Source organism: Lissotriton vulgaris, chromosome 9 (genome assembly GCF_964263255.1).
Source record: "Lissotriton vulgaris chromosome 9, aLisVul1.2, whole genome shotgun sequence".
In the NCBI taxonomy this organism is placed as follows: domain Eukaryota; kingdom Metazoa; phylum Chordata; class Amphibia; order Caudata; family Salamandridae; genus Lissotriton; species Lissotriton vulgaris.
Genome location: NC_141697.1, coordinates 412,648,691 through 412,675,725, shown reverse-complemented (window position 1 = coordinate 412,675,725; position 27,035 = coordinate 412,648,691). Strand labels below are relative to the sequence as shown.

General features: G+C 51.2%; 1 protein-coding gene across 1 annotated transcript in view; it reads right to left on the bottom strand.

Moving 5' to 3' along the window:
• The window catches only part of DYNC1H1 (dynein cytoplasmic 1 heavy chain 1), a 1,654,074-nt gene that overhangs the window by 580,962 nt on the left and 1,046,077 nt on the right, over positions 1–27,035 (bottom strand). The window contains exons 55-61 of the mRNA XM_086937823.1: positions 16,975–17,187; positions 16,665–16,792; positions 16,282–16,435; positions 15,510–15,656; positions 15,275–15,425; positions 14,043–14,296; positions 13,630–13,764 (exon numbers count right to left, since the gene is read on the bottom strand). Of these exons, the coding sequence (XP_086793949.1) occupies positions 13,630–13,764; positions 14,043–14,296; positions 15,275–15,425; positions 15,510–15,656; positions 16,282–16,435; positions 16,665–16,792; positions 16,975–17,187 (1,182 nt within the window). The remainder of the gene's footprint in view (positions 1–13,629; positions 13,765–14,042; positions 14,297–15,274; positions 15,426–15,509; positions 15,657–16,281; positions 16,436–16,664; positions 16,793–16,974; positions 17,188–27,035) is intronic.

Sequence of the window (27,035 nt, the reverse complement as noted above, 5' to 3'; positions counted from 1 at the left end):
TCCATGATAACGCGTACCATATACTCTTAAGTGCATTATAATCCTCGCGGTTATTTGCCAACTTTGGTATCGCTTTATCAAAACATGTCGAGTAAGGTGTCATACGAATTGAAATACTAACCCCTCGCCTATTCTGGCGACGGGGTTAGCATTCCACCCTTCTAGAGGGACACGACATGTAGGTAACTGTGAACCCCTGTTAAAGTTAACTCGAGCCTCAGCATCACAAAATGGATTTTGCCACCACAGACACAAGTCTGACCTCCTGCTGCTGGGAGTCCTTCCAGCGAGGAGAGCTTGGACAAAGGGTTTCCTGTCAGGGGCGGTGCTTGCACCATCCCAGACAGGGTTTTGTGTATCCCAGGTAGGCAGGGCTGAGAGGAAGGTGACTGCAAGTGGCACCCCGGTGCTCACTGTGCATATGCCGGCTTGAACCAGTTCCAGGGGCACACCAGCCCCTGAGCTGGGGAAAGTCCGGACAAGGGAGAGGGGTGTAACCACCCCCCTTCCTGGTCCCACCCATGGGCAGGACCTAGTTGCGTGCCAGCCCCTTTCTTTAGTATAAAGGTAGGAGCAGGCCCCCTTCCCAAATTAGATATTTCTAAATCTTGACTACTTTCCACGAAAGAACTCTTGAACATTTCTAAAGACTCTCCCTTGTGGCTAAGGAGTAGCCACCCTGCACCAGCGGGCACCATCTGAGCGCATGCGGTTTGCTGTAAGTCCATCCTCTGGATCAAGACTGCCCAGCTCGACGAGACCCGGATTCCCTGGCATCCCTGACCTTTACCTGCATCATCAGCCCAGCTGAGATTCGTGGGTGTGACGAGACGTGAAGGGACCGGCCATCTTCAAAACTGCACGACGCTTATCCAGCACGACCGCCGAGGGATCCTCGAGTGAGTGCTTTGGGGTTTGAGAAGCCCTAACCCTGAGCAGCTCCAGCACCGAAGACCAGCCCCCCAGCATCCACGAGATCTGTGTGGGGCCCTTCTGCTCTTTGCTGCTCACCGCGTTGTCCGGTCACTTACCTGCTGGCTAGTGGCCCTCCTGACGACGAACCACGACGATTACACCGCTGGTCTGGTTGCTCCAGACTGGCCCTTGCTCCCTTCCAAGAGAGGAGCACCCCGGAACCTCCTGGTCCACTCCAGACACCATCTTGAGTCCACCGCGTGGGCTTGCCTTTGCCAAGGTTTGTTGCCCCAATCCTGGGTCCAGCATCGCCGACAGCAGACACCTTCGTGGGACAGCTCGCACCTCCATCCTGGTCACCGACAACGCCTCCTGGTCCGAGAGACTGCAGAGCCCAGTGTCGCCCACTCACCTGGTCGAGGTGACTTCCTGGTGCCCACTTAATCACTGGCTAGTGATTAAGAACTGAGTCCCCTCTGCTTTCAGGTCGTGTCCATCACCGATCCAGGCTTGGATCACTGGTCACCTGCCAGCAACTTCTTCTTTCAGGCTCCATAGACTGTAACGAGGATTCCCGACGTCTTTTGAACCCTATGCAGCCGCAGCCCCTGGGCTAGGTAACCTGAGCATTTCAGTGCTCCAACATAGGTTCACTATCAAAGTGTCCAGATCCTTTTTCGTTTTCAGCCTAACTAGTCGGATTCGTCCGATAACTGTAACTTTACGAAAACTAGCATCCATAGACTTTGTCCCGCATCCCGCGTGAGAGTGCACACTCTGCACCCGATCTCCCTAGGCCTCCTGCTCCTAACCTTAGGGTTCTGTAGTGTAGTCCTAGCGATCCTGAAGCCTCTGGATCTTGTTACTTACCTGATAGTATTTCGCATTCCACTTTTGTAGTATATGGTTTTTCGTGCCCCCCGGGCATTTGTGTAAATTGTGCAACTTAAAGTATTTTCTTAAGACTTTTGTTGTGTGCTTAGCTCCCTGACTCGTAAAGAGTTCAGGGTAGACTTGTTATGAATAAATATCCTTTTATTTTCATAACAACTTGTGTGGTGTCCTTTCACTTGGTGTTCTAGGGGTATATGTGATGGTATAACAGCTGTCTTAACACGCCCTCTAGAGTTTAGCCTAAAGACTGCTCTTGTCCATGCTACTAGGATAGCTGGTCTATAAGGTTGACTTACAACCAATCATCAATAAGGGTCGTTTGGACTGATACATAGTGATCACTAGAATAGTGAGCACTATATATCAGGCCAACTTCTCACATCCGCCTCTCCCATATGGCCCCCCCCCCAGCCCTGGAGGGACGCGTCTGTCACAACTACGTGCTCCGGTTGGGAGAGGGATCTGCCGCTGACCCAATCGCAGTCCGTGAGCCACCACTGCAACTGTTTTGCAGTGCCCTCCGAGATCAAGACATGGTTGGACAAGTTGCCCTGATGCTGGGCCCACTAAACTTCAGGTCCCACTGCAAAGCTTGCATCCGCCACCTGGTGTGCTGTACCAGAAGGAAGCAGGAGGCTATCAGCCCAGAAGCAGCAGTGTCAACCTGGCCGAGACTCGGGATAACGGCTGAAAGATCAGAATCGGAGCCTGAATATCCCGAACCCGCTGTTCGGGAGGATAAACCCGAAACTGCGCCGAGTCTAGAACTGCTCCGATGAAGAGGAGCTTCTCAGAGGGACACAGGTGTGACTTCGGCACATTGATGGAGAACCCCAGCAGGTGCAGGAGGTTGGCCGTAGTCTGGAGGTGGCTGATGACTGTCTGGGGCGAGCCCGTCTTCAACAACCAGTCGTCGAGGTAGGGGGAACACTAAAACCCCTAACTTGCACAGCTGCAACCACCACCATCACTTTCGTGAACACCCGTGGGGCGCTGCTAAGGCTGAAGGGGAGCACGGTACACTGGAAGTGCTCGTGGCCTACCGTGAACCGCAGGTAGCGCCGGCAGGACGGGGATGTGGAAATAAGTGTCCTGCAAGTCCAATGCTACCATCCAGTCTCCCGGGTTCAGGGCAGCTAAGACCTGGGCCAGGGTCAGAATCTTGAACCTCTCCTTCCGGAGGAAGCTGTTGCCTTTCCGCAGGTCCAAGATAGGGCATACACCCCCTTTACCTTTCTTGGGAACCAGAAAGTAGTGGGAGTAACAACCACACCCTACTTCTGGCCCAGGAACGCGCTCGATGGCCCCCATGGCCAAGAGGACCGTAACTTCCTCTCGCAGAAGATTCAAGTGATCCCCCGACACGCGGTGGTACTGCGGTGACATGGCTGGAGGGGTCGCCTCGAAGGAGAGGGAGTAGCCCCTTCGGACTATTTGCAGCACCCACCTGTCCGACGTGATGGTGCGCCAGTGGAGGAGGTGATGGCAAACCCTGCCCCCCACTGGCGTCTTGTGGGCCTGAAAGCTCGGACTAGGAGGGCTTTGAGGCGGATGCTGCGGGGGTGGATGTGGACTGGGCTCGCAGTTGTACCCGGGCACCGCCACGGCGGTTACCACGTCCGCCACCGCGCTAGATGTTAGTCTGCGGCCCGTGGCTGGCAGGACGTGTGGGGGCGCCTCTCCCTTGGCCGCGAAAGGCAGCAGTTTGCTGGCACGGGGCCGACCGGCCCAAGGACTTGGCCGTAGCCCGGGAGTCCTTAAAGCACTCAAGCGCACTGTCTGCTTTGTAGCCATAAACGGCGATGGGCATCAAACGGCATGTCCATAAGGGTGTTTTGGACATCAGCCGAAAAGTTGGCAGACCTCAGCCAGGCGTGGCGACGCACAAGTTACTACTTGTGTAACGATATATCTGTAAGAGACATTAGTTAGTGATAGATTCCTTACCTTAGAATATCCCCAGGCGTCAGACTGGATCCGGAAACATCTGCATAGCAATACCCCTGCGCGCCGGTAGGAGTCGTCTGCGGCTCCGCGTCCGTCGTCGGCGTCGTGAGCGCCGTGATGACGTCGGAGTACTTAGACGGCGCCCATGCGCGCTGACGTCAGTTCTGACACACAGCTTTTCCGCGCCAGATACGTAGAGCCATGATAGAACTAACACTGGTGCCATGAAACTAGGGCCCTGAAAGGGGATGACCTTAACCCTAGATATCGGTTCGCAGAACGGGGAGGATAGGTGGGTCGGTAAGGAATCTATCACTAACTAATGTCTCTTACAGATATATCGTTACACAAGTAGTAACTTGTGCATCTGAAAGAGACACGTTAGTGATAGATTCCTTACCTTAGAATAGATACCCCAGCAATACCAACCACGGTGGTGGGTCTGCGAACCAATATCACACCAGAAAGTCCTGGAGGACGGAACGGCCAAAGAAGCCATCCCACCGGACTTGACTGTCCAGGCAGTAGTGTCTTGCGAACGTGTGCAGCGAGGCCCACGTAGCTGCCTGGCAAATGTCCTGCAGGGGGACACCTCGGCCCAGGGCAGTTGTTGTCGCCGTGGCCCGAGTGGAGTGAGCCCGCAATCCAGCCGGGGGCTCCTTCCTCGCCATGGAGTAACATGCTTGGATACATAAGATGATCCACCTAGAGATGGTCCTCTTGTGCACAGCCTTACCCTTCTTCGCGCCCACGTAACCAACGAAGAGTTGTTCATCCACCCGGAATTGGCGTGTGCGATCTAGGTAGTAGGAGAGCGCACGTTTTGGATCTAGACAGTGGAGCCTCTCTTCCTCTTTCGAGGGATGCGGAGGCGGAAAGAAAGTGGGCAAGGTAATGGACTGCCCGATGTGGAAGGCCGTGACAACCTTGGGCAGAAAGGAAGGTCGTGTACGTAACACCACCTTGTCAGGATGAACAGACAGAAAAGGTGGAGAAGAAGAAAGAGCCTGGAGCTCACTCACCCTCCTGGCAGAGGTGATGGCAACCAGAAAGGCAGTCTTCAGAGTAAGGAGACGAAGAGGACAGTTATGAAGTGGCTCAAAGGGAGCACACATCAGATAAGTGAGAACAAGATTCAAGTCCCACTGGGGCATCACGAAGGGAACAGGAGGGAACATGTGCGTGATGCCCTTCAGAAATCTACTTACAATAGGGGACTTGAATAAAGAAGGCTGATCTGGTAGCCTCAAGAAGGCTGATAGAGCAGAAAGGTACCCTTTAAGAGTGCCCAGAGCAGAGCCCTGCTGGGCAAGGGAAAGAAGAAAGAGCAGCACTTCCGAAAGGGGTGCAGAGAGAGGATCCACAGCCTTTGCTGTGCACCATGCCACAAATCTGTTCCACCGGCAGGCGTATACCGACTTTGTGGAGGGACGCCTGGCTGCCAGAATGATATCACAGACTTCAGAAGGCAAGTCAAATGGCCTCAACTGCCGCCGCTCAATCTCCAAGCTTGTAAGTGGAGACTGGACAGGTTCGGGTGCAGGACCGCCCCCTGCTGCTGCGACAGAAGGTCCTCCCGAAGAGGCAGACGAATCGGGGGATCGACTGACATGCTGAGTAGCTCGGGATACCAGAATCTTCGTGCCCAGTCCGGAGCCACAAGGATAACCTGGGCCCGGTCACGCCTGATCTTCAGCACTCTGGGCAGAAGTGGTATAGGCGGAAAGGCGTACAACAGACCGCAGCTCCACTCGCGACGAAAAGCGTCTCCGAGCGAGTGCCGCCTTGGAAATTCCAACGCGCAGAACTGATGACATTGCGCGTTCTCTTCTGTGGCGAATAGATCTAACCAAGGCTCTCCCCACTGCTGAAAGAGACCTTGCGCCACGTCCGAGTTCAGACGCCATTCGTGATCCATCATGCACCGACGGCTGAGTTCGTCCGCCCTGGCATTCAGAGAGCCTGCCAGGTGTTGAACCACCAGGGTCACGCCCTGATGTTCCAGCCATTGCCATAGGCGCAGAGCCTCCTGGCAAAGGGTCCACGACCCCACCCCGCCCTGTTTGTTGCAGTACCACATGGCGGTGGTGTTGTCGGTGAACACTTGCACTACACGTCCCCGGACAGAGGGGAGGAATGCTTTCAGTGCTAGACGAATCGCCCGAAGCTCCAGCAAGTTGATATGGAGCCGGGACTCCGCCGGAGACCAGAGGCCTCTGATCTCCGCCTCTCCCATGTGGCCCCCCCAGCCCTGGAGGGACACGTCCGTCACAACTACGTGCTCCGGGTGGGGTAGGGAGAGGGATCTGCCACTGACCCAGTCGAGGTCCGTGAACAACCACTGCAGTTGTCTCGCAGTGCCCTCCGAGATCAGGACATGATCGGACAGGTTGCCCTGATGCTGGGCCCACTGAAACTTCAGGTCCCACTGCAGAGCCCGCATCCGCCACCTGGCGTGACGCACCAGAAGGATGCAGGAGGCCATCAGTCCCAGAAGCCGCAGCGTCAACCTGACCGAGACTCGGGATAACGGCTGGAAGATGGGAACCAGAGCCTGAATATCCCGAACCCGCTGCTCGGGAGGATAAACCCGAAACTGCGCCGAGTCGAGAACCGCTCCGATGAAGAGGAGCTTCTGAGAGGGACACAGGTGCGACTTCGGCACATTGATGGAGAACCCCAGGAGGTGCAGGAGGTCGGCCGTAGTCTGGAGGTGGCTGACGACTGTCTGGGGCGAGCCCGCCTTCAACAACCAGTCGTCGAGGTAGGGGAAGACTGATACCCCCTGCCTGCGCAGATGAGCTGCGACCACCGCCATCACCTTCGTGAACACCCGTGGGGCGCTGGTAAGGCCGAAGGGGAGCACGGTAAACTGAAAGTGCTCTTGGCCTACCGTGAACCGCAGGTAACGCCGGTGGGCCGGCAGGACGGGGATGTGGAAATAGGCGTCCTGCAGGTCCAACGCTACCATCCAGTCTCCCGGGTCCAGGGCAGCCAGGACCTGAGCCAAAGTGAGCATCTTGAACTTCTCCGTCCGGAGGAAGCCGTTGACGTTCCGCAAGTCCAAGATAGGGCGTAGGCCCCCTTTGCCCTTCTTGGGCACCAGAAAGTAGTGGGAGTAACAACCACACCCTACTTCTGGCCCAGGAACGCGCTCGATGGCCCTCTTGGCCAAGAGGGCCGAGACCTCCTCTTGCAGAAGTTGCAAGTGATCCCCCGACACACGGTGGCATTGTGGTGGCATGGATGGAGGGGATGCCTCGAAGGGGAGGGAGTAGCCCCTTCGGACAATCTGCAGCACCCACCTGTCCGAAGTGACTGTATGCCAGTGGGAGAGGTGATAGCGAACCCTGCCCCCCACAGGCGTCACATGGGCCTGAAAACTCGGACTAGGAAGGTTTTGAAGCAGGTGCTGCTGAGGGAGGTGTGGACTGGCCTCGCCGCGGTCCCCGACCGCCACGGCGGTTCCCACGTCCGCCACCGCGCTGCTGGACATTTTGCGGCGTGTGGCTGGCGGTCCGTGGTGGGGCGCCCCTTCCGTGGCCACGAAAGGAGCGAAAGGCACCCGATTGCTGGCGTGGGGCCGTAAGGCCCAAGGACTTGGCCGTAGCCCTGGAGTCCTTGAAACGTTCCAGCGCATGGTCTGCCTTGTCGCCGAAGAGGCGACGGCCATCAAACGGCATGTCCAGGAGGGTGGCCTGGACATCGGCCGAGAAGTTGGCGGACCTCAACCAGGCGTGGCGTCGAACCGCCATCGTCGTTGCCATCGCCCTGCCCAGTGAGTCCGTTGTATCCAGCCCACACCGGATAGAAAAGCGTGCTGCATCTCGGCCGTCCGCAAGGGCTTGGCTGAGTTTAGCCTGGACCTCCTCCGGGCATTTTGGCAGCACCTCCGCAACCGTGTCCCACAGAGTGTGGGTGTAGCGGCCCAAGAGACAGGCGGTGTTCACAGACCGCAGCCCTAGGCTTACAGACGAGAAAACCTTCTTCCCGAACTGTTCATATCTCTTGGATTCCCTGTCGGGCGGGGCCGACGGGAATGCGGTTTGGGAGTTTGAGGCCTGGATGACCAGACTCTCGGGGGTGGGATGGGTGGACAAAAAGCATGGGTCGCCCGGTGCCGGGCGGTAGCGTCTGGCCACGTTCCTGTCCACAGGGGGGCCTGTGGCGGGCTTGGACCAAGTGCCCAGAAGAACGTCACACAAGGCCTCATTGAACGGCAGGAGGGGCTCCGCGGAGCCTGACTGCGGTTTGAGGACCTCTGTGAGGAGATTAGTCCTCACGGCCGCGACGGGGAGCTGAAGGTTTAAGGCCTTAGCTGCCTTCGTCAACACTACGCTGTAAGCAGAACCCGCCTCTGAAGCCACATTCGGGGGCGATGTAAATCCAGTGTCTGGCGAGGTGTCAATACCACTGGCCTCCCCAAGCTCATATGTCCAGTCCTGCTGTGACTGGCAATCATGTGCCAGAGGGTCCTCGGACCCCTCCCAATTCTCCTCGTCACCTGTGTCCTGGAGACCAGGATTAACAGCCAGGGCCTCCTCGTGGAGATAAGTCTCCAAAGGCCGACGGAATCGGCGCCCAGCGGCGCCCTCCCGACGCCTGAGCAGAACCGCAGGAGACATCGGGGGCGGCAACCACATCGGCTGCCGGGGACGACACCTGAAGGGACGGCGCCGGCGAGGTCCCGGATCCGGAGCCGGATCCAGCGAGGTCTTGCGGCGCCGAGACCGAAGTCGCCAGCGGCGCCGGGTCCGAAGCACCCGACGTCGTCGGGGCCGAAGCGCCCGACCCGGAAGGACCTCCAGACGGAACCGATCGGCCCGAAGGCGCCACGGGAACCGACTGAGGAGGGAGGGCCCTCATGGCCATGAGGTACCTCTCGACCTCCTCCGGCGTCGCGCCGTGCCCAGGGACCCGAAGGTGTGGGGCAGGCGGAGACGCTTGCGACTCCCGCGGAGCCGCGTGGGCGGTGTCGCCCGAGTCCCCGGCCGCATCGTGCGAGCGTCGGGGCGGGTCGGAGGATCGATGACGTCGCTCCGACCTCTCATGCCTCTTACCTGAGGACTTGGAACCAGACGATCGGTGTCCACTTCCGGAGCGTCGATGACTCCGACCTCGCGACCTGTCCCTCGACCTCCCGTGGGACCGGGACCGGGACCTGGAGCGGCGCAGGGCCGACTGCCTCAGTTCGAGACGCTTGCGGGACCGCTCCTGCCTAGCCTTCGACGTCAGGGCCCGGCAGCCGGAGCAGGATCGATCGTCGTGGTCGAGGCCTAAGCACTTCAGGCACCGGCGATGGGGGTCCGTGACCGACATGAGTCGGCCGCACTTCGAGCAAGGCTTGAACCCGGGCATCCCTGGCACCGACAGTCGAGAAATCGAGAAAGAGAGAGAGATCAAAAGGATCAAAAATTTCAGTCAAAAATTGACTGGGGGTAGAGCTTCTTCTGGATCTGCGCTAGCTGGCGCGGAAAAAAGAAGAACTGACGTCAGCGCGCATGGGCGCCGTCTAAGTACTCCGACGACGTCATCCCGGCGCTCACGACGCCGACGACGGACGCGGAGCCGCAGACGACGCCTACCGGCGCGCAGGGGTATTGCTACGCAAAAGTTTCCGGATCCAGTCTGACGCCTGGGGATATTCTAAGGTAAGGAATCTATCACTAACGTGTCTCTTTCAGATGAATCCGTTGTATCCAGCCCACATCGGATGGAATACTGTGCCGCATCTCGACCCTCAGCAAGGGCTTTGGGAGAGTTTAGTCCAGTCCTCCTCCGGACATTGTGGCAGCGCGTCCGCGACCGTGTTCCACTGAGAGGCGGTATAACGGCCCAAGAGGCACGCGGCGTTAACTGACCGCAACCCCAAACATCTTCTTACCATACTGTTCGTACCTCTTGGATTCCCGCTCGGGGGAGCCGTCGGGAAGGCAGTCTGGGAGTTAGAGGCCTGTATGACCAGGCTCTCTGGAGTGGGGTGGGTGGGGTGGGTGGACCGGAAGCAAGGGTCGCCCCGGAGCCGGGTAGTGGCGTTTGGCCACGTTCCTATCTACAGGGGGAACTGTAGCGGGCCTGCACCAGGTGCCCAGAAGAACGTCAGACAAGGCCTCATTAAACGGCAACATAGGCTCCGAAGACCTTGCTTGCGGTTTAAAGACCTCAGGGAGGAGTTTAATCCTCACAGCCGCGACTGGGAGTTCAAGGGATAAGGCCTTGGACGCCCCCGTCATTACCACACTATATAGGCAGCCCCCTCCTCCGAAGCCACGGTGGGAGGGGAGACAAAACCAGTGTCTGGCAAAGTGTCCAAACCACTGGCATCCCCTAGCTCATCTGCCCAGTCCTGATGAGACTGGCACTCACGTGCCAGAGGGTCCTCAGACCCTTCCCAATCCGCCTCGCCACCCATCTCCTGGTACTCAGGGTAAAATGATGGGGCCTGGTCATAGAAGAAAAATTCTTCTCTCGACGTCGAATGCGGCGTCGGAACGGTGTCGAGGGGGGGACCGGGGACGACGGCATCCGTGGACGTCGCCGGAGGAGACACCCTAGGGGCCGGCGCCGGCGAGGTCGTAAGGTCGACCTGAGACCTGGAACCGAATCCAGATCCAGTGGGGCCCTGAGGCATCGGGACCAAAGTCGCCGGGGCCGAAGCACCCGGCCCGCTTGGGCTCCCAGTCGGGGCCGCTTGGCCCGAAGGCGCAGCGGAACCCAACGGAGGAGTGAGCGACCTCATGGCTGGGAGGACGGCATTGATCTCCTCCGGCATTGGGTTCTGCCGAGGGACCGGCGGGTATGGAGCAGGCCGCGATGCCTGCGGCTCCGTAAGAGCCGCGTGGGCGTTGTCACCCGAACCCCCGGCCGCGTTGAGCGAGCGTCGGGGGGTCAGAAGAGCAATGTCGCTTCTTCGACTTCTTGTGCCTCTTACCTGAGGACTTGGAGCTCGAGGAGTGGTGTCAATCCTCCGAGCCGTGATGACTCCGGCCCCGCGACCGGTTCCTCGACCTCCTTCCGGACCGGGACCTCGAACGGTGCGGGGCCGACTGCCGGAGCTCAAGGCGCTTGCGAGACCGCTCCCGCCTAGCCTTCGACGTCAAGGCCCGGCAGTCGGGGCACGACTTGTCATCGTGGTCAGGCCCCAGGCAATGAAGACACCTGCGATGGGGGTCGGTAACCGACATCAGTCGGTTGCACGACGTAGGGCTTGAACCTGGGCATCCCTACCGGCACCGTCAGTCGTTCGATTTCCAATAAAAATCAAAAATGATCAAAAAAGTTTAGTCAAAAATTGACTAAAGGTACCACTTTTTAAGGATCGGCGCTTGCGGGCGCGGAAAAAATTAGGAACTGACATCAGCGCGTGAGGGCGGCGTCTAAGTACTCCGGCGACGTCATCCCAGCGCCGACGGACGCGGAGCCGCAGACGACACCTACCGACACGCAAGGGTACTGCTACGCAAAGGTTTCCAGATCCAGTCTGACGCCTGGGGATATTCTAAGGTAAGGAATCTAATTCTAACCTGTTTCTTTCAGATGGTCCAGTCTGAAACAAAGATGGAGCTGGTTGGCTCGATACCGAAGGTCGACTCGGCATAGAGGTGTACAAGGTCTAAGGCTTCAGCTGGTGTTTTGGTCCGGGAAGGAGGGCAGGGTGTCCGAATCAGTCTTTCATGCTCAGCATGGCCCGGAGGTAGTGGTGGTCTTAGAGCTTTTTGTTCAGTATGAACCGAATGTCTTAGGTGGTTCGAGATGGTGCTGAGGTACAGGCGCTTCCGGACTCACGGATTGTTGAAGTAGCAGGGCTCGAAAAATCAAACATTTTACTAGACCTGCAGGAAGTAACATGAAGAATCTACTTGACCCAACTGTAGTGTACTTGACCAGTGAACTGGTCTCAAATGGAGCGATCCTAGGCAAATATTTTTGTCTTATGGAGCTGCCTTTTTCTTCATTATCACATAATAGAGCACCTTTAAATATGCAAATTCACTATTTCTGCTGTACAAAAAAACTTCAATTACTGAACTAAATGTTTGCTCCATGCATAATAAAAATCAAGCCCACATATAAGATGCACATAATCTCTGGCTTGCCTCTTAGCTCACTAATAACATTGTCATCTGGGTAGGAGCAGGTATATTTCCTAATTAATGTTTAAAAACTCATTTTCATATATATTACTGAACACGATGTGGTAGTGCACTGTCATTTACAGATAGCACATTTTCCATTGAAATGGCCACGAAGCTTTCCCACTAACATGTAGGTTTACTGATAAAAATACTTAGCGCATAAACAATGTTCGGAAATTGGGTTTCAGCAAAAATATTTAAAATGTGTACATCAAGTTAAGTGTTCTGATTTTTAATCCTATAAAAATATTTTAGCACAGAATTACAAAAATGTGTCTTCAGAACTAGTGAAGAAATATATTTGAAATGTTTGAACAGTTCACTTATTAGCCATTTCTGTGTACACAGTTCACTTTACAAATTCCTCAAACTTCAGTCACAGAAAGCGAAGTAAATGTAGGAAGACAAACTGACTTTTGACCTCCATCTCTGAAAGCTGAGCAAATTTGACAAGATAATAAAGATTTAAAGGCATGTTATTGCTCATTCAGTTTGTGGGCAAACAGAACTCCTGTTGTTGGCGATTGAGTAGGCCCTAAAAATAGCTCATCCTGATTAAATCTGGCTTGCCCTAGCTAGTGAATTTTTCGAGCCCTGGCTGGAGTAATGTCCTGAACCTCAATTTATAGCTCGTGGTCGGAGCAGTAACAGCCCACACGGTTGAACCCCTCTTCCTCCGCCACTGATGTTCTGGGGGGTTCTTCCTTTTCTTCCACAACATCTTAATGTCTGAGGATGTCGGGAGTGTCTTCGATACTGCTCCGCTGCATCTCGTGTAGACAGTCTTGGAGTGTCTTTTTGGAGCGGAAAGATCAACAGGCCTCGTAACCTTCTTCCATGTGTTCTGGTGATAAGTACAGGTTGTAGACGGATGAAGGTCAGTCTGGGGGTACTTTGCATGGCAGATTGGGCAGAAACGAAAAGGCGTCCGTTCCATCACCAGAAAGGCATCCTTTAGTGAGCCTGATCCATCTGACGAGCGATAAAGTTGACTATTTGTCAATACGCAAGATGAAATGTGCAATCGAAAACAATATCCATGAGGATGAGCATGAACCGAAAAGAGGAGCGTAACGGTCTCAACTCGGAGCGAGACACATACGTCCGAACCATGCGCCGGAAAAACAACAAACAGTAGAGTTGATGCCCATGCACAGTATCACCAAGAGGAGGATTCACTCTACCTCGTGACTCGAAAAGACTTCTTCAAAAAAAAATAATTTGCACATATCTGGACCCAACACTAGATGGCAGGAGTATGCAAAGCATTTATATCTACAGCAACACCTGCCTCGAACATTGGCTTTCCATATTGAAAATTGAGGTCCTGGCCTCATGCATCCATATACAGTATAACCAGATGTGTCCTCTTCTCAGCACAACATGCAGATACAGAGCAAGTTGCAAGGTTGATGGGCACTGTAAATTGAGGAAAACTAAACAAAGCTCCGAAGTGGGCCTTCCCTGAATGTAAAGGTTGGTTAGTGTTCACATTTCTTCATGTCATGTCCTGCAACAAGTTACAAAGAAGAACCTGGAAGAAGAAAGTAACTATTTGGCTTCAAGTAATGCAAAGAGCACTCCCTGGCAGAAATGTCCATCAGCTTTGGCTCTGCCCCACGTTACCAAAATGTCAGAATATAATTGGAGTTAGAAATATCATTGGTCTTATTGTAATGACAAGATTGCCGAACAGATTGGAAAACATTTATCAGTGCAAATTTGTTCTATACTACACCTGAAATAGATCTTTTGTAATCAAAGAGAGGCGCTGCGTGTGATCAGTGAGGCCTTTCAAATTTGAGTTTTCATAAAGAACTGTATGGTAAATGTCCAAGAAGCACTGGAGAGAATACTGGTACAAAAAGTGTATCTAAGAAAGAAACACAAGAAAATATACAAAAATGGTTAATTCAATATTAAGTACTCACTTGCATGTCAGGCTAGACTAATGCATATCACATTATCTTAAAGGATTACCCTAAATATGTTTATTAAAAAAAAGGGAACTTGAGATTGAGTAGAAACAGTCAAATAGGCCAATTGATCTCTCATTTAAGATTCCAATGAGTATATCTATTTAGCTGCACAGTCGCAATTTGGTGACAATGGGGGTTCCAGTTGTGGCGTTTACTGCACAGTACAATATACCTGCTTAAGTGATTCCATTGTGAAATAAATACTGCTACAAGCAGTGGACAGTGGTAGATACTGCTGAGATACATTTTCCACCTCCTGCATAATAATGTCCGTTTCCTCCACTTTTCTAGTAACCTCAGCTGCCTCCTTTTTCAGGTTTTCCAGAGTAGTAATAATTGTATCATCATCCAAGATGCGTCCCTTCACTTCATTTAGAGCTTGTAGCAAAGACTTCTCCAGCTGACGCAAACGCAGTTGGAATTCCCCTGGTACCAAACAAAGACAAACAGCACTTAGAACATCTAGTCTTCGCACATTGTATTATCATCAGATCAGCACCATCTGAATAAGTTCTAAATGCTGGTCAAAACACTTCACTGTTTGAAACATCAACATATTATAAAGCCTGCTGGCCATCTCTAACCATACAAACTGAGCTCCTATGCAGAGGGTACATGTCAGCAAAATCTCCTTCATCCCACTATTTCTTTACTCCGGTAAAAAGAATGTGAAGATGGCAACCATGCAAAGTGGCTTTTGCGGGTGGGTGTTGAAGTCCCAGACGGTTGGACACAACACTAAATGGTCAACGCCACCCAGGTTAGGGAAAAAAAAAGACTCCAAAGACAGTTCTGGAGTCAACTATATGAACAAATAATTCACAGCATGTGAATCGAGAAAAGATTCATGCTGCAAAACATGTTTCATGTAGAAAAGTGACACCCTTGGTACAAGATGTTCGGGGTGCTTGAACACCGCATTTCCAATTTTACGCCAGCCTTTTAAACTAATAAAGACAAGTGGAGAGGACTGCAGATTTTCGAGAGGAATAAATGGAGTCTGCAGTTATACAATTTAGCTAATCAAGAATTACAACTATAAATTCTTATGCCTGCAGTTGTAAATTACTCCAGTAAAGGCAATAGAGTTTTTGATTAGGACACTAATAAAAGTGTACATTTAAAATAAAAAACTTGCCACACGAATACAAATTTTCAACAGTTTAAAACATGTCAACTCGGAATGACAAATTGCACTGACAAGCCAGTCAATTAAAAGATGCCACACTGGATGAAAAACATTTCATGGTGGAGAGACGAGGCACTGCAAAGAGTTGTTCTGACAAACTGAATTCACATGCATTTTTAGCAGCCACCAAGACTGATTATTATAGCACTTAGTTTGAATAAATGTGCTACATTAATGTTATCAAATTCAAACATATTACAATACCAACACAGTACCTTGGAGCTTAAGTAAGTCAGAACGTTTTTCATCAACATCTGGTCTTTCTGCCTTCAGAACTTCATTTAAGCACTGGCTCTGCAAGCTGCTTCGAGTAACTGTGAAGTTAACAAATGTGACACGAGAGCAGATATCTGGAGGAAATTCGACCTATCAAAACAAATGATAACATCACTTGGCAAATATGAAATGCTTAGAGATACATTTATGAATACAATGAACCATTGTTCTTACCGTTGGGTCTCTGGTGGAGAGAAAGATCACAAATGATGGTGACAAGTCAATATCTTGGTCGCCAAGAGTTATCAGCACTCGACCTCCTGTTCTTCTAACTTCACGATTTAAAACAGGATTCAAAATTGGGTCATAGCTCTCAACATCCTAAGAGAAAGTAGAATACTATTAAGCATGGCAAAGCTCTTTCACGTCTCTCAGATTGCCCTGGCTCCAGCAGGACATAACATGTCCTCTCCAATGTATAGGATATGTAGCCTGGTTGGTCACTTTGAATCATTAGTTGCACAGTGTGAAACTGCCTGAAAAAGAAGGTGGGGTTGCAATGCTTTCCTACCCATGGTTCTTGGCACATCTGCTGTTCTCCCATCCTGTACGTTTTACCTCGGCTGCTAATTACAGAGCACAGATGCTGTTCCAAGGGGGACACTCTCCAGTATTACTACAGTTTCACCCGTCTCCTAAAATGTCTATTTGCCCCAAAAGTATCTTTCAAAGCAGGGTGGCAACATGGAAATGCACCAGAAGCCATAGAATGGTGATTAACAGTAAGACTATAGGAGTGCAAAATTCCTCAAGCATCAAGGTATGTGAATACTGAATAATAAAGAATAACAAATCAGTTTTTTAAAGGTCTTGATTAAAAAAATGCACAAGTTTAAGGAAATATATTCTGCTAGATTTATTGAACAGGAGTGCAACTTGCATAAAGGATTAAAAAAAGTTGTCCTAGGACTTAATAACCTAAGTATATCGGCGCAAATTGGAGTACCTGCACGAGAAGTGGATTGCCAAATCGAAGTGCACTTTCTAGGTTCTTCCTGAAAGCATCGTCCAAGAAGCTGGTACGAGTGATCTTACGCTCCTTGTATTCATTCATAATAAATTCTGTGGCTTGCCCAGATGGATCAATGATCAAAGGATACCTAGAAAGAGTTAAGTGCGGTTAAACTGAAGGAAGTGTGCAAATCACAACATTCTACACATCAAATACGTGTATTAAAATAGGTAGAGCCTCTACAGCTGAACAAACGTTTTTCAGAGACCAATTCACTTACATAAATATAGATTTGACTACCTATGAAAAAAGGGAGATTTCATAAGTGCGAGCATTTATGGAGCAAATTCCTAACATTCAAAGATTTAGCTAGATACCTGTTGAAACGTTTCAGCATAATAGCATTCTCAGTGCAAAGATCATCTGCAGGTAGAGAACTTGCTTGCCAGCGGAGCCGCTCATCAGCATTGGAAAGATATTCTGTTCTAGCAATATCCGTGCGGAACTGAAAAATAAACAAACCCATTTTTGTAGATGCACACAACTATGTAACTTAATAGTTTGTTATACAATTGAGTGCAATTCAAGATGATCTGGAAACTTACATCAACTCAAATGTATGGTGTAGACACAAAAAAATGTCCCCCAGTTCGCAGAAGCATTTTTACCTAAAACGTTAATGTGTACCTGGATGTTGGCTTGTTGCAAGTGATGGGACCATGTAGTGAACAAATTCTGTCGCATTTGCTGATCAAAGTAACCAGCATAAGCAATGAAAGAAGCGGAGAGCAAACAGTCGCCTGCAATTGTTGACATTTGGTTTTTGAAAGTTTCGCTTGTCTTCTCCCATCTCTCTCGTTCAGCAGATAAGCTCTTCAGAAGGGCTGTACTGCGGTTCACCTAAGAATGAAAAGTATGCATATTTATAGACGAGCAAGTTAAAGATTCCACATGACAAAACTGCAACTTTGTCAAACAAAAATTGACTTTTGAAGTAAAAGCTTCCCATCAACAATAAGCTCCCAAAGACTGAGAAAGAAAAAAGCTAGGTACCTCTTGCTTAATTTCTTCACTGATGGTATCTTTCATAGATTCACATGCTGGAATCAGCCCGATGCAAAAGTTACTTGTGTAACCATTATCTGTAAGAGTGCAAATGCTACTTACCAGTATGCATCTGTTCTTGGCATGTAGGGCTGCTGACATTCATATCTGTGCATAGATTGCCGTCTAGTGTTGGGTCCGGATGATTGCACATTGTTGTCCTGGAAGAGTCTTCGAAGTATCACGAGATAGGTGGCTCCTCCCCTGGACTACAGTGAGCATGGGCATCGACTCCATCCCCAGATTGTTTTTAGCCATTGTGGCCAAGATGGAGTGAAACTCAGTGAATGATGACCATGCCATGAAATGATATGTGAACACTGCAGCTGCTACAGGCGCTGGGGAGGAGGGCGGGCGATATGAAAGTCAGCAGCCCTACATGCCAAGAACAGATGCATACTGGTAAGTAGCATTTGCAGTTCGAGGCATGTGGGCTGCTGAATTCATATCTGTGCATAGAATACATAGCAGTCCCTCCACTAGCGGCGGCCGCCCGTGCCAGCTGCAGCAGTTTGGAAAAGTGTCTTGAGAACAGCCTGTCCTACAGCTGCCTGCTGTTTGGAGTGCACGTCTACACAGTAATGCTTAGTAAATGTGTGTGTGGTAGACCATGTGGCTGCTCTACATATGTCCTCTAAGGGAATGTTTCCAAGGAAAGCCATAGAGGCCCCTAACTTTCTGGTGGAGTGGGCTCTAGGTGGAATGGTAAGAGTGCGTTTTGCCTTTGCATAGCAGATTTGAATACATTTCACGATCCACCTAGCAATACCAGCCTTGGAAATAGGTTTACCTTTGTGATGTGGCGCAAAGGCAACAAAAAGCTGTTTAGTCTTTCTAAAATCCTTGGTCCTATCAATGTAATACATTAGGGCCCGTTTAACGTCAAGGGTGTGGAGCATCCGCTCCGCCAGTGACTCTGGATTTTGAAAGAACACCGGCAACTCAATGGTTTGGTTGATGTGGAACTGAGACACAACCTTGGGTAGAAATTTAGGGTTAGTGAGGAGCACTACCCTTTTTGAATGAACTTGGAAGAAAGGCTCTTGGATTGTGAGGGCTTGCAGTTCACTAACCCTCCGTAGCGATGTAATTGCTACAAGGAAAGCCACTTTCCATGTCAAGAACTGAATCTCGCAGGAATGTAGTGGCTCAAAGGGAGGACCCATCAGTCTTGTAAGAACCACATTGAGGTTCCATTCAGGAGCTGGTGGAGTCCGTGGCAGAATGACTTTTTTGAGGTCTTCCATAAAAGCTTTGATGGCAGGCACTTTGAAAAGTGAAAGGTGCTGTCTATTTTGGAGGTATGCGGCCATCGCAGACAGGTGAATGCGAATGGAAGTATATGCCAGATTACACTTCTATAGATGGAACAGGTAACAGATGATGTTCTGAATAGAAGCATCTAGTGGATCAATGTTGTGGTTTGCGCAATAGATGACAAACCGTTTCCATTTTGCCGCATAACATGCTCTAGTAGTGGGCTTCCTAGCCTCCCGAATGATGTCCATACAGTTGGGAGGAAGGTTAAGGTAGCCAAACTCTAGGACTTCAGGAGCCAGATGGCCAGGTTGAGCTGTTGCGGATCTGGGTGCTGAATGTCGCCATGGCTCTGCGTCAGAAGGCTGGGTGTGAGATGAAGCCTTTTGATTCGGTACCACGGAAAGTTCCAGAAACGTGGTGTACCATGGTTGGCGAGCCCACGTTGGAGCAACTAGGATGAGAGTCATCGAGTGCTGCCTGAGCTTGCGCGCCACCAGCGGTATCAGAGGGGCTGGGGGAAAAGCGTACGCAAATCTGCCTGACCAGTTCATCCATATCGCATTGCCCTGCGATTGCGGGTGTGGGAACCTGGCGGCAAAGCTTTGGCATTTTGCGTTCTCCCTTGTGGCGAACAGGTCGATCTCTGGATGACCCCACTGTGAGAAGGTGGCCTGATATGCAGTGCTCACTATTCTAGTGAACACTATGTATCAGTCCAGCAACCCTTATTGATGATTGGTTGTAAGTCAACCTTATAGACCAGCTATCCTAGTAGCGTGGATACGAGCAGTCTAAGGCTAAAGACTCGAGAGGGCGCGTTAAGCCAGCTGTTTACCACACATATACCCCTTGAATACCAAGTGAAAGGACACCACACAAGTGTTATGAAAATAAACAGTTATTTATTTAAAGATCACAACAGCCCTGTACTCTTTATGAGGACAGGGTACTAAGCACAAACCAAAACTCTTACAAAAATACTTAAGTTAGCACAGTATATACAAATGCCCGAGGGGCACGGAAAACCATATACTCTGAAAGTGGAATGCGAAATTCCTAGCAGGTAAGTACAGTACTAATAGCTTTTGGAATCGCTAGGACTTGACTAGGGAATCGTTAGATTACGTCTAGGAGGCCTAGGGGACTCGGGTGCAGTGTGTGCACTCTCACGCGAGATGCGGGACAAAAGTCTATGGTAGCTAGGAAATAGAAGGTTAGTGTTCTCGGGCGAACCCGACCTGGTAGGGAGAAAACGAAGGTAGATTCTGACCCTTGGATAGTGAGGCTATGCTGGGGCACCGAAATGCCGAAGTTACCTAGCCCAGGGGCTGCAGCTGCATAGGTCTGAAAAGACGTCGGGAATCCTCGTAGACGGACCAGGAGCCGGAAGAAAAGATGCTGGCCGGTGACCAGTGAAGAAAGTTCAGTTGGATCCACGCCTGGATCTCGAAGATAGATGACACCTGAAAGCAGAGGGGACCAAGTTCGAGACTACTAGCCAGTAGTCAGTGGGCACCAGGAGGGCACCGGATGGTAGCCACCTCGACAAGGTGAGTGGGTGACGCTTGACTCGAAGATCTCACGGACCAGGAGGCGTTGTCGGCGACCAGGATGGAGGATCGAGCTGTCCCACGAAGATAGAAGCTGTCGGCGTCGCTGGACCCAGGATTGGGCAACAAAGCCTTGGCAAATTCAAGCCCACGCGGTGGACCTAAAATGGCGTCTGGAGTGGACCAGGAGGGTCCGGGGTGCCTCTCTTGAACAAGGAAGCAAGGGCCAGCCTGGAGCAACCAGACCAGCAGAAGAGTTGTCGTCGGGCGTCGTTCAGAAGGCCACAAGCCAGCCGGCTAGTAGCCAAACAACGCGGTGCACAGCAAACAGCAGAAGGGCCCCACGCCGATCGTGGAGATGCAGGGAGGCTGATCTTGGGTGCTGGAGCTGCGCAGGGTTGGGGCTTCTCGGACCCCAAAGCACTCACCAGTGGAAGACTCGGTGGGCTTGCAATAAAGATGTCGTGCAGTCTTGGCGATCGTCGGTCCCTTGAGGTCTCGTCGCACTCACGGTTCTCAGCTTGGCTGTAGAGGTGAGTAGAGGTCAGAGGTGCCAGGGAAGCCGGGTCTCGTCGAGCTGGGTCGTCGGATTCGTGATGAAGGACTTGCAGCAGACCGCAGTGTTCTTTAGGATGGTGCCTGCGGATGCAGGGTGACTACTCCTTAGCCACAAGGGAGAATCTTGAAGAAGAAATCGTGAAGTCCTTTCGAAGAAAGTGGTATCTTGATTCCAAAGATGATCTAATTTTAACAGGGGGCCCGCTCCCATCTTTATACTAAAAAAGGGGGCTGACCCGGTGACTAGGTCCTGCCTATGGGTGGGACTAGGTGGGGGGTGGTTACACCCCTCAGCCATGCCGGACTTCCCCAGGCCAGGGGCTGGTGTGCCCCTGGAACTGGTTCAGACCGGCCTATGCGTAGTGAGCACCGGGGTGCCACTCAGCAGTCACCTTCCTGTAAAGCCCTGCCTACCCAGGATACACAAAACCATGTCTGGGACGGTGCTAGCACCGCCCCTGACAGGAAACCCTTTGTCCAGGCTCCCCTCGCTGGAAGGACTCCCAGCTGCAGGGGGTCAGACTCGTGTCTGTGGTGGCAGCATCCATTTTGTGGAGCTGAGGCTTCAGTTAACTTTAACCGGGGTTCACAGTTACATACATGTCGTGTCCCTCTAGAAGGGTGGAATGCTAACCCCGTCGCCAGAATTGGCGAGGGGTTAGTATTCCAATTCGTATGACACCTTACTCGACATGTTTTGATAAAGCAATACCAAAGATAGCATTTAACCGCGAGGATTATAATGCACTTAAGAGTATATGGTATGCGATATCATGGAACAGCTATTAGGACTTGATTCCGCAAGCTGCAGACAGGCTCAGCTCATGCCAGAGCACCATCTCACACGATTCCAAGCACTCTGCCTTCAGGATTGTCAAGGCCTGCCATAGGAGTGACTGATAGGAATCTGTGTGTCCATTTTAGGGTTAGGTATAGGTATACTACACCTACAGCAAAGGGTGATTACACGACTTTGCCCCAGCTGTCATGCAGCCAGTTGTGTCAAATTTAGGAGGCCAGCCAGGGGTGGCACAATACGTGCTGCAGCCCCTGGCAGCCCTGGGTACACCTATGCCCTGAGTTACAGGGTCTGATAAGGTGGCCCAGTACCAATTGGTAGATGCACCTAGGGTACATGAGGTAATTTAGAAAGAGAACAGCCAGGCTGTGGGTCTGATTGGCAGGCCCACAGCCAGAGAAAGTCGTAAACCAGTGAAACAAAAGCAAAAAAATCTGGGTGATCATAGGATTGCAGACCCTACTCTCCTACATGACCCCCCCCCAAACTTTGGGACAATAAGCTAACCTTGACCAGGTGAGTCTTCTTGTTCTAAGTGGAAATATCTGGAGAGCCCATCGGCATTGCCATGATCAGTACCAGGTCTATGTTCCACTGTAAAGTCCATCCCCTGTAGGGAAATGGACCACCTAAGCAGTTTGGGGTTTTCACCCTTCATCTGATTTAGCCACAAGAGGGGCTTATGGTCGGTCTGAATCTTGAAGTGAGTGCCAAACAAGTATGGCCTCAGCTTCTTCAGGGCCCAAACCACAGCAAAGGCCTCCCTCTCAATAGCTGACCAATTCTTCTCTCTGGGGGTCAGCCTTCTGCTTATAAAAGCAATGGGCTGATCCTGACCATCAAAATTCAGTTGAGAAAGAACAGCTCCCACACCCAACTCAGAAGCATCTGTTTGGACAATGAATGGTTTGGAGTAGTCTGGACTCTTAAGGATAGGTGCTGTGCACATGGCCTGCTTTAGGTCATCGAATGCTTTTTGACAGCCTGCTGTCCACTGAACCTTTTTTGGCATTTTTTTACTTGTCAGTTCATTTAATGGTGTCACAATGGAACCATAGTTCCTGACAAATTTTCTGTAGTATCCAGTCAGGCCCAAGAAAGCTCGAACCTGAGTCTGGGTGGTTGGAGGAGCCCAGTCCCTGATTGACTGTATTTTGCTCTCCAGTGGCTGAACCTGGCCTCCACCTACAAGGTGGCCCAGGTATACAACCTGTGTCTGCCCTATCTGGCACTTGGTGGCCTTGATAGTGAGGCCTGCTGCTTGCAGAGCCTCTAACACTTTCCTCAGGTGGACCAGGTGATCCTCCCAGGTGGAGCTAAAGACAGCAATATCATCTAGATATGCTGCACAGAAGTCATCCAGCCCAGTAAGGACTTGATTCACCAACCTTTGGAAGGTGGCAGGTGCATTTTTCAGACCAAAGGGCATTACCACAAATTGATAATGCCCACCAGGGGTTGAAAATGCTGTTTTGGGCTTGGCATCCTCAGCTAACCTGATTTGCCAATACCCAGCTGTTAAGTCAAATGTACTTAAGTAGTTGGCAGAAGCCAATCTATCTATAAGTTCATCTGCCCTTGGTATTGGATGGGCATCAGTCTTAGTGACTGCATTGAGACCCCTGTAGTCTACGCAAAACCTCATCTCTCTCTTACCATCTTGGGTGTGAGGCTTTGGCACTAGAACTACTGGACTAGCCCAAGGGCTATCTGAGGGTTCAATGACTCCCAATTCCAACATTTTCTGCACTTCAGTTTTTATGCAGTCTCTAACATGATCAGGCTGCCTGTAGATTTTACTCTTGACTGGCAGGCTGTCACCAGTGTCAACCTCATGGGTGCACCAATTGGTCTGACTGGGTGTCAGAGAGAACATACGTCTGAAAGACTGAAGAACCTGTTTACAGTCTTTCTGCTGATGTTCAGAGAGGCTGCCACAAAAGACAACACCATCTACTGACCCATCATCAGGATTCTGAGTGAGCAGGTCTGGGAGAGGGTCACTCTCTTCCTCCTGTCCCTCATCTATGGCCATGAGCAAGCTCATGTCCTTCCTGTCGACATATGCTTTGAGCCTGTTGACATGGAGTACCCTATGGGGACTCCTGGGAGTTCCAAGGTCCACCAGGTAGGTGACCTCTCCCTTTTGCTCAAGGATTGTGTGGGGCCCAGACCATTTGTCTTTGAGTGCTGCTGGGGCCACTGGCTCCAGCACCCACACCTTCTGTCCAGGCTGATAAACAGTCAGGACAGCCTTTTGGTCATGCCAAGCTTTTTGAAGTTCTTGACTGGCCTTAAGGTTTTCTGATGCCTTCTCCATATACTCAGCCATCCTGGAGCGGAGACCAAGTACATAGTCCATTATGTTGGTTGCAGGCTTTTTGAGAGGTCTCTCCCATCCTTCCTTCACCAAACACAAGGGGCCTCTCACAGGATGCCCATACAAAAGTTCAAAAGGGCTGTAGCCAACCCCCTTTTGTGGGACCTCTCTGTAAGCAAACAGAAGGCAGGGCATCAGGACATCCCATCTACGCCTGAGTGTTTCAGGTAGTCCATGAATCATCCCTTTTAGGGTCCTGTTGAACCTTTCAACAAGCCCATTGCATTGTGGGTGATAGGGTGTAGTGAATTTGTAATTGACACCACACTCCTTCCACATAGCAGTTAAATAGCTTGACATGAAGTTTGCACCTCTGTCAGAGACAACCTCCTTAGGGAAGCCCACTCTGGAGAACACTCCAACTAGGGCCCTTGCCACCACAGGTGCTGTGGTGGTCCTAAGTGGAATAGCTTCAGGATACCTGGTGGCATGATCCACTACCACCAGTATAAACTTGTGCCCTGATGCTGTCTGGGGTTCCATTGGACCAACAATGTCAATCCCCACTCTTTCAAAGGGCACCCCCACCACAGGCATTGGTATAAGGGGGGCCTTTGTTGTGCCACCTGACTTACCACTGGCTTGGCAAGTGACACAGGAGCGACAAAACTCCTTGGTATCCTCATTCATGTGAGGCCAGTGAAAGTGTGAGACAAGCCTGTCCCAAGTCTTTGTCTGGCCTAAGTGACCTGCTAAGGGAATCTCATGGGCCAAGGTAAGTAGGAAACCTCTCTGAGACAAGGGTACAACCAGCCTCCTGGTCATGCCAGGCTTGGGGTCTCTTGACTCAGTGTACAGGAGTCCATCTTCCCAGTATACCTTGTGGGTACCTGTGGCGTTCCCAGCAGCCTCAGCAGCAGCCTGCTGTCTGAGGGGTTCAAGAGAAGGGCAGTCTAACTGGTCCTTCCCCAGGTCTTCCCTTGAGGGTCCCCCTGAACCCAAGAATTCAACTTGATCAAGTTCAAACTCTCTAGGCTCAGTTTCCCTCAATTCCTGCAGGTCAGCCTCCTCTGAGACTTGATCCACAACCTGGGGCAAGGGGGAAGGCACAGCCTTAACCCTACTGCTCTTTTTCTTGGAAGGTGTCTGGTCCATTGTTCCAGGATCCAGCACCTGTTCAGTGGGGCATCTTCTGGCCTGTGACCTAGTCACAGCAAACACATGTGCTGGCAAACCTAACATTTCCAGATGAGTCCTCTGCTCCACTTCTGACCATTGTGATGACTCCAAATCATTGCCCAACAAACAATCCACTGGGAGGTCTGAACTAACTACAACCTTCTTTTGGCCAGTTACCCCTCCCCAGGAGAAAGCTACAATTGCCATACTATGATTGGTAGTGACATTGCTTGCATTGGTCACCAGGAATTCTGTACCTGGCATGATCTGTCCAGGGTCCACAAAGCTAGGTGTCACCATTGTGACACTGGCACAAGTGTCCCTATAGGCCTGAGCCATTTTTCCATTAATAAAAGGTGTCTGTCTGTATTTGCCCAAAGTATTGGGACTTATGTCAGGGGACATATCCATATCCCCTGTACTGACAAGGACAGCCTGAGTGAGGGTGCCAACTAAGTTGTCACTCCCCTCAGAACCCAGGGTTAACCCTACTAAACCCTTGGGAGGTGCACTACCACTGCTGGCTGTACTAGGGGGCACAGGTGCCTTAGGGGCTGCAGTGGCAGGAGTCTGCCCTCCTCCTTTCTTGGTGCACTCACTAAACCAGTGAGTTTTACTTTTGCAGTATTGGCACCACCTTTTAGATTGGCCTTCTTTCTTCTTTTGGGGAGCCTGACCCCCACCCTCTTTGGGTTGTTGGGGACCTGTCGAAGACTTCTGGTCATTTTGTTCCCCTTTTGAATCCTTACCCTTCTGGTCTGCTTTCTTCTGACCACCTTGATTCTGGCCCTGGTTCTGTTTAACTCTTGTTCTAACCCATCTGTCTGCCTTCTTTCCCAATTCTTGGGGAGAGGTCAGATCTGAGTCAACAAGATGCTGATGCAACAACTGGTTCTGACAATTGTTTAAAATTTGCTCTCTCATCATCAAATTGTACAATCCTTTATAATCAGTAACCTTACTGCCCAGCAACCAGCCCTCAAAAGCCTTAGTGGCACAATCTACAAAGTCAGCCCAATCTTGAGACTGAGTTTTCTGGGTATCCCTGAACAGCACCCTGTACTGCTCAGTGGTTAGGCCAAACCCATCAACCAGTGCATTTTTCAAGACTTGGTAATCATTAGCATCCTCCACCCTTGTGGTGAGGAGCTTGTCTCTTCCTTTACCCTCAAAGGAGAGCCACAAGATAGCTGCCCACTGACTTGGGGGAACACCTTGCACAGTGCAGGCCCTCTCCAAAGCAGTAATCCATTTGTGGATGTCATCCCCTTGTTTAAAGGGGGGCACTATCTTACCAAGGTGTTTTGTATCAAAACTCCTTTCCCTATTGCTAGGTACAATGCTGCCACCAGTGGGGACTGTCCCACTCAATTGTTGCTCTCTAGCAAAGGCAAGCCTCTCTTTGGCCAGGGCAAGTTCTTCCCTTTCAATCCTCAGATTGGCTGCCTTTTCCTTAGCTTCATACATTCTCCTCTGGGGAGATGTCATTCCCCTTTGAGAGGAACGTTGAGAGCCATTGGTATGAAGGGATCTGATAGAGCCTCTTGATAGAGATCTATCTCGTCCATCCCCAATGTTAAGCTGACCTGAGAGTGGCCCCAAGGGTCCCCTAGTGCCCATCTCATGTCTGCTTAAGTTGGACCTGGTTAGTCTGCTGACTTCTACCTGTTCCTTTTCTGCCTCGTCCCCTGATACCAAATCATCATCCTCATCATCAGCATCATCTGCTTCCTGAAGAGGATGGTCCTGGGCATCAAAGGGACCCTGTAAGGGGGGCATGTTGCCATCTGAAGTAGAAGGGTCTGGGTTACCAGCCCTCCTTGCATCATGAGTCTCTAAGAGACCAATCAGAAAGGCAGTTGTGGGGTTAGACCCCTGCTTAATCTTCCTAGAGGTACACACTTGTCGTAACTCGTGGAAGCTAAGCGCAGTATATCTTGAAGGGATGACCTGTGGAGGGTCAACTGACACAAGGGGA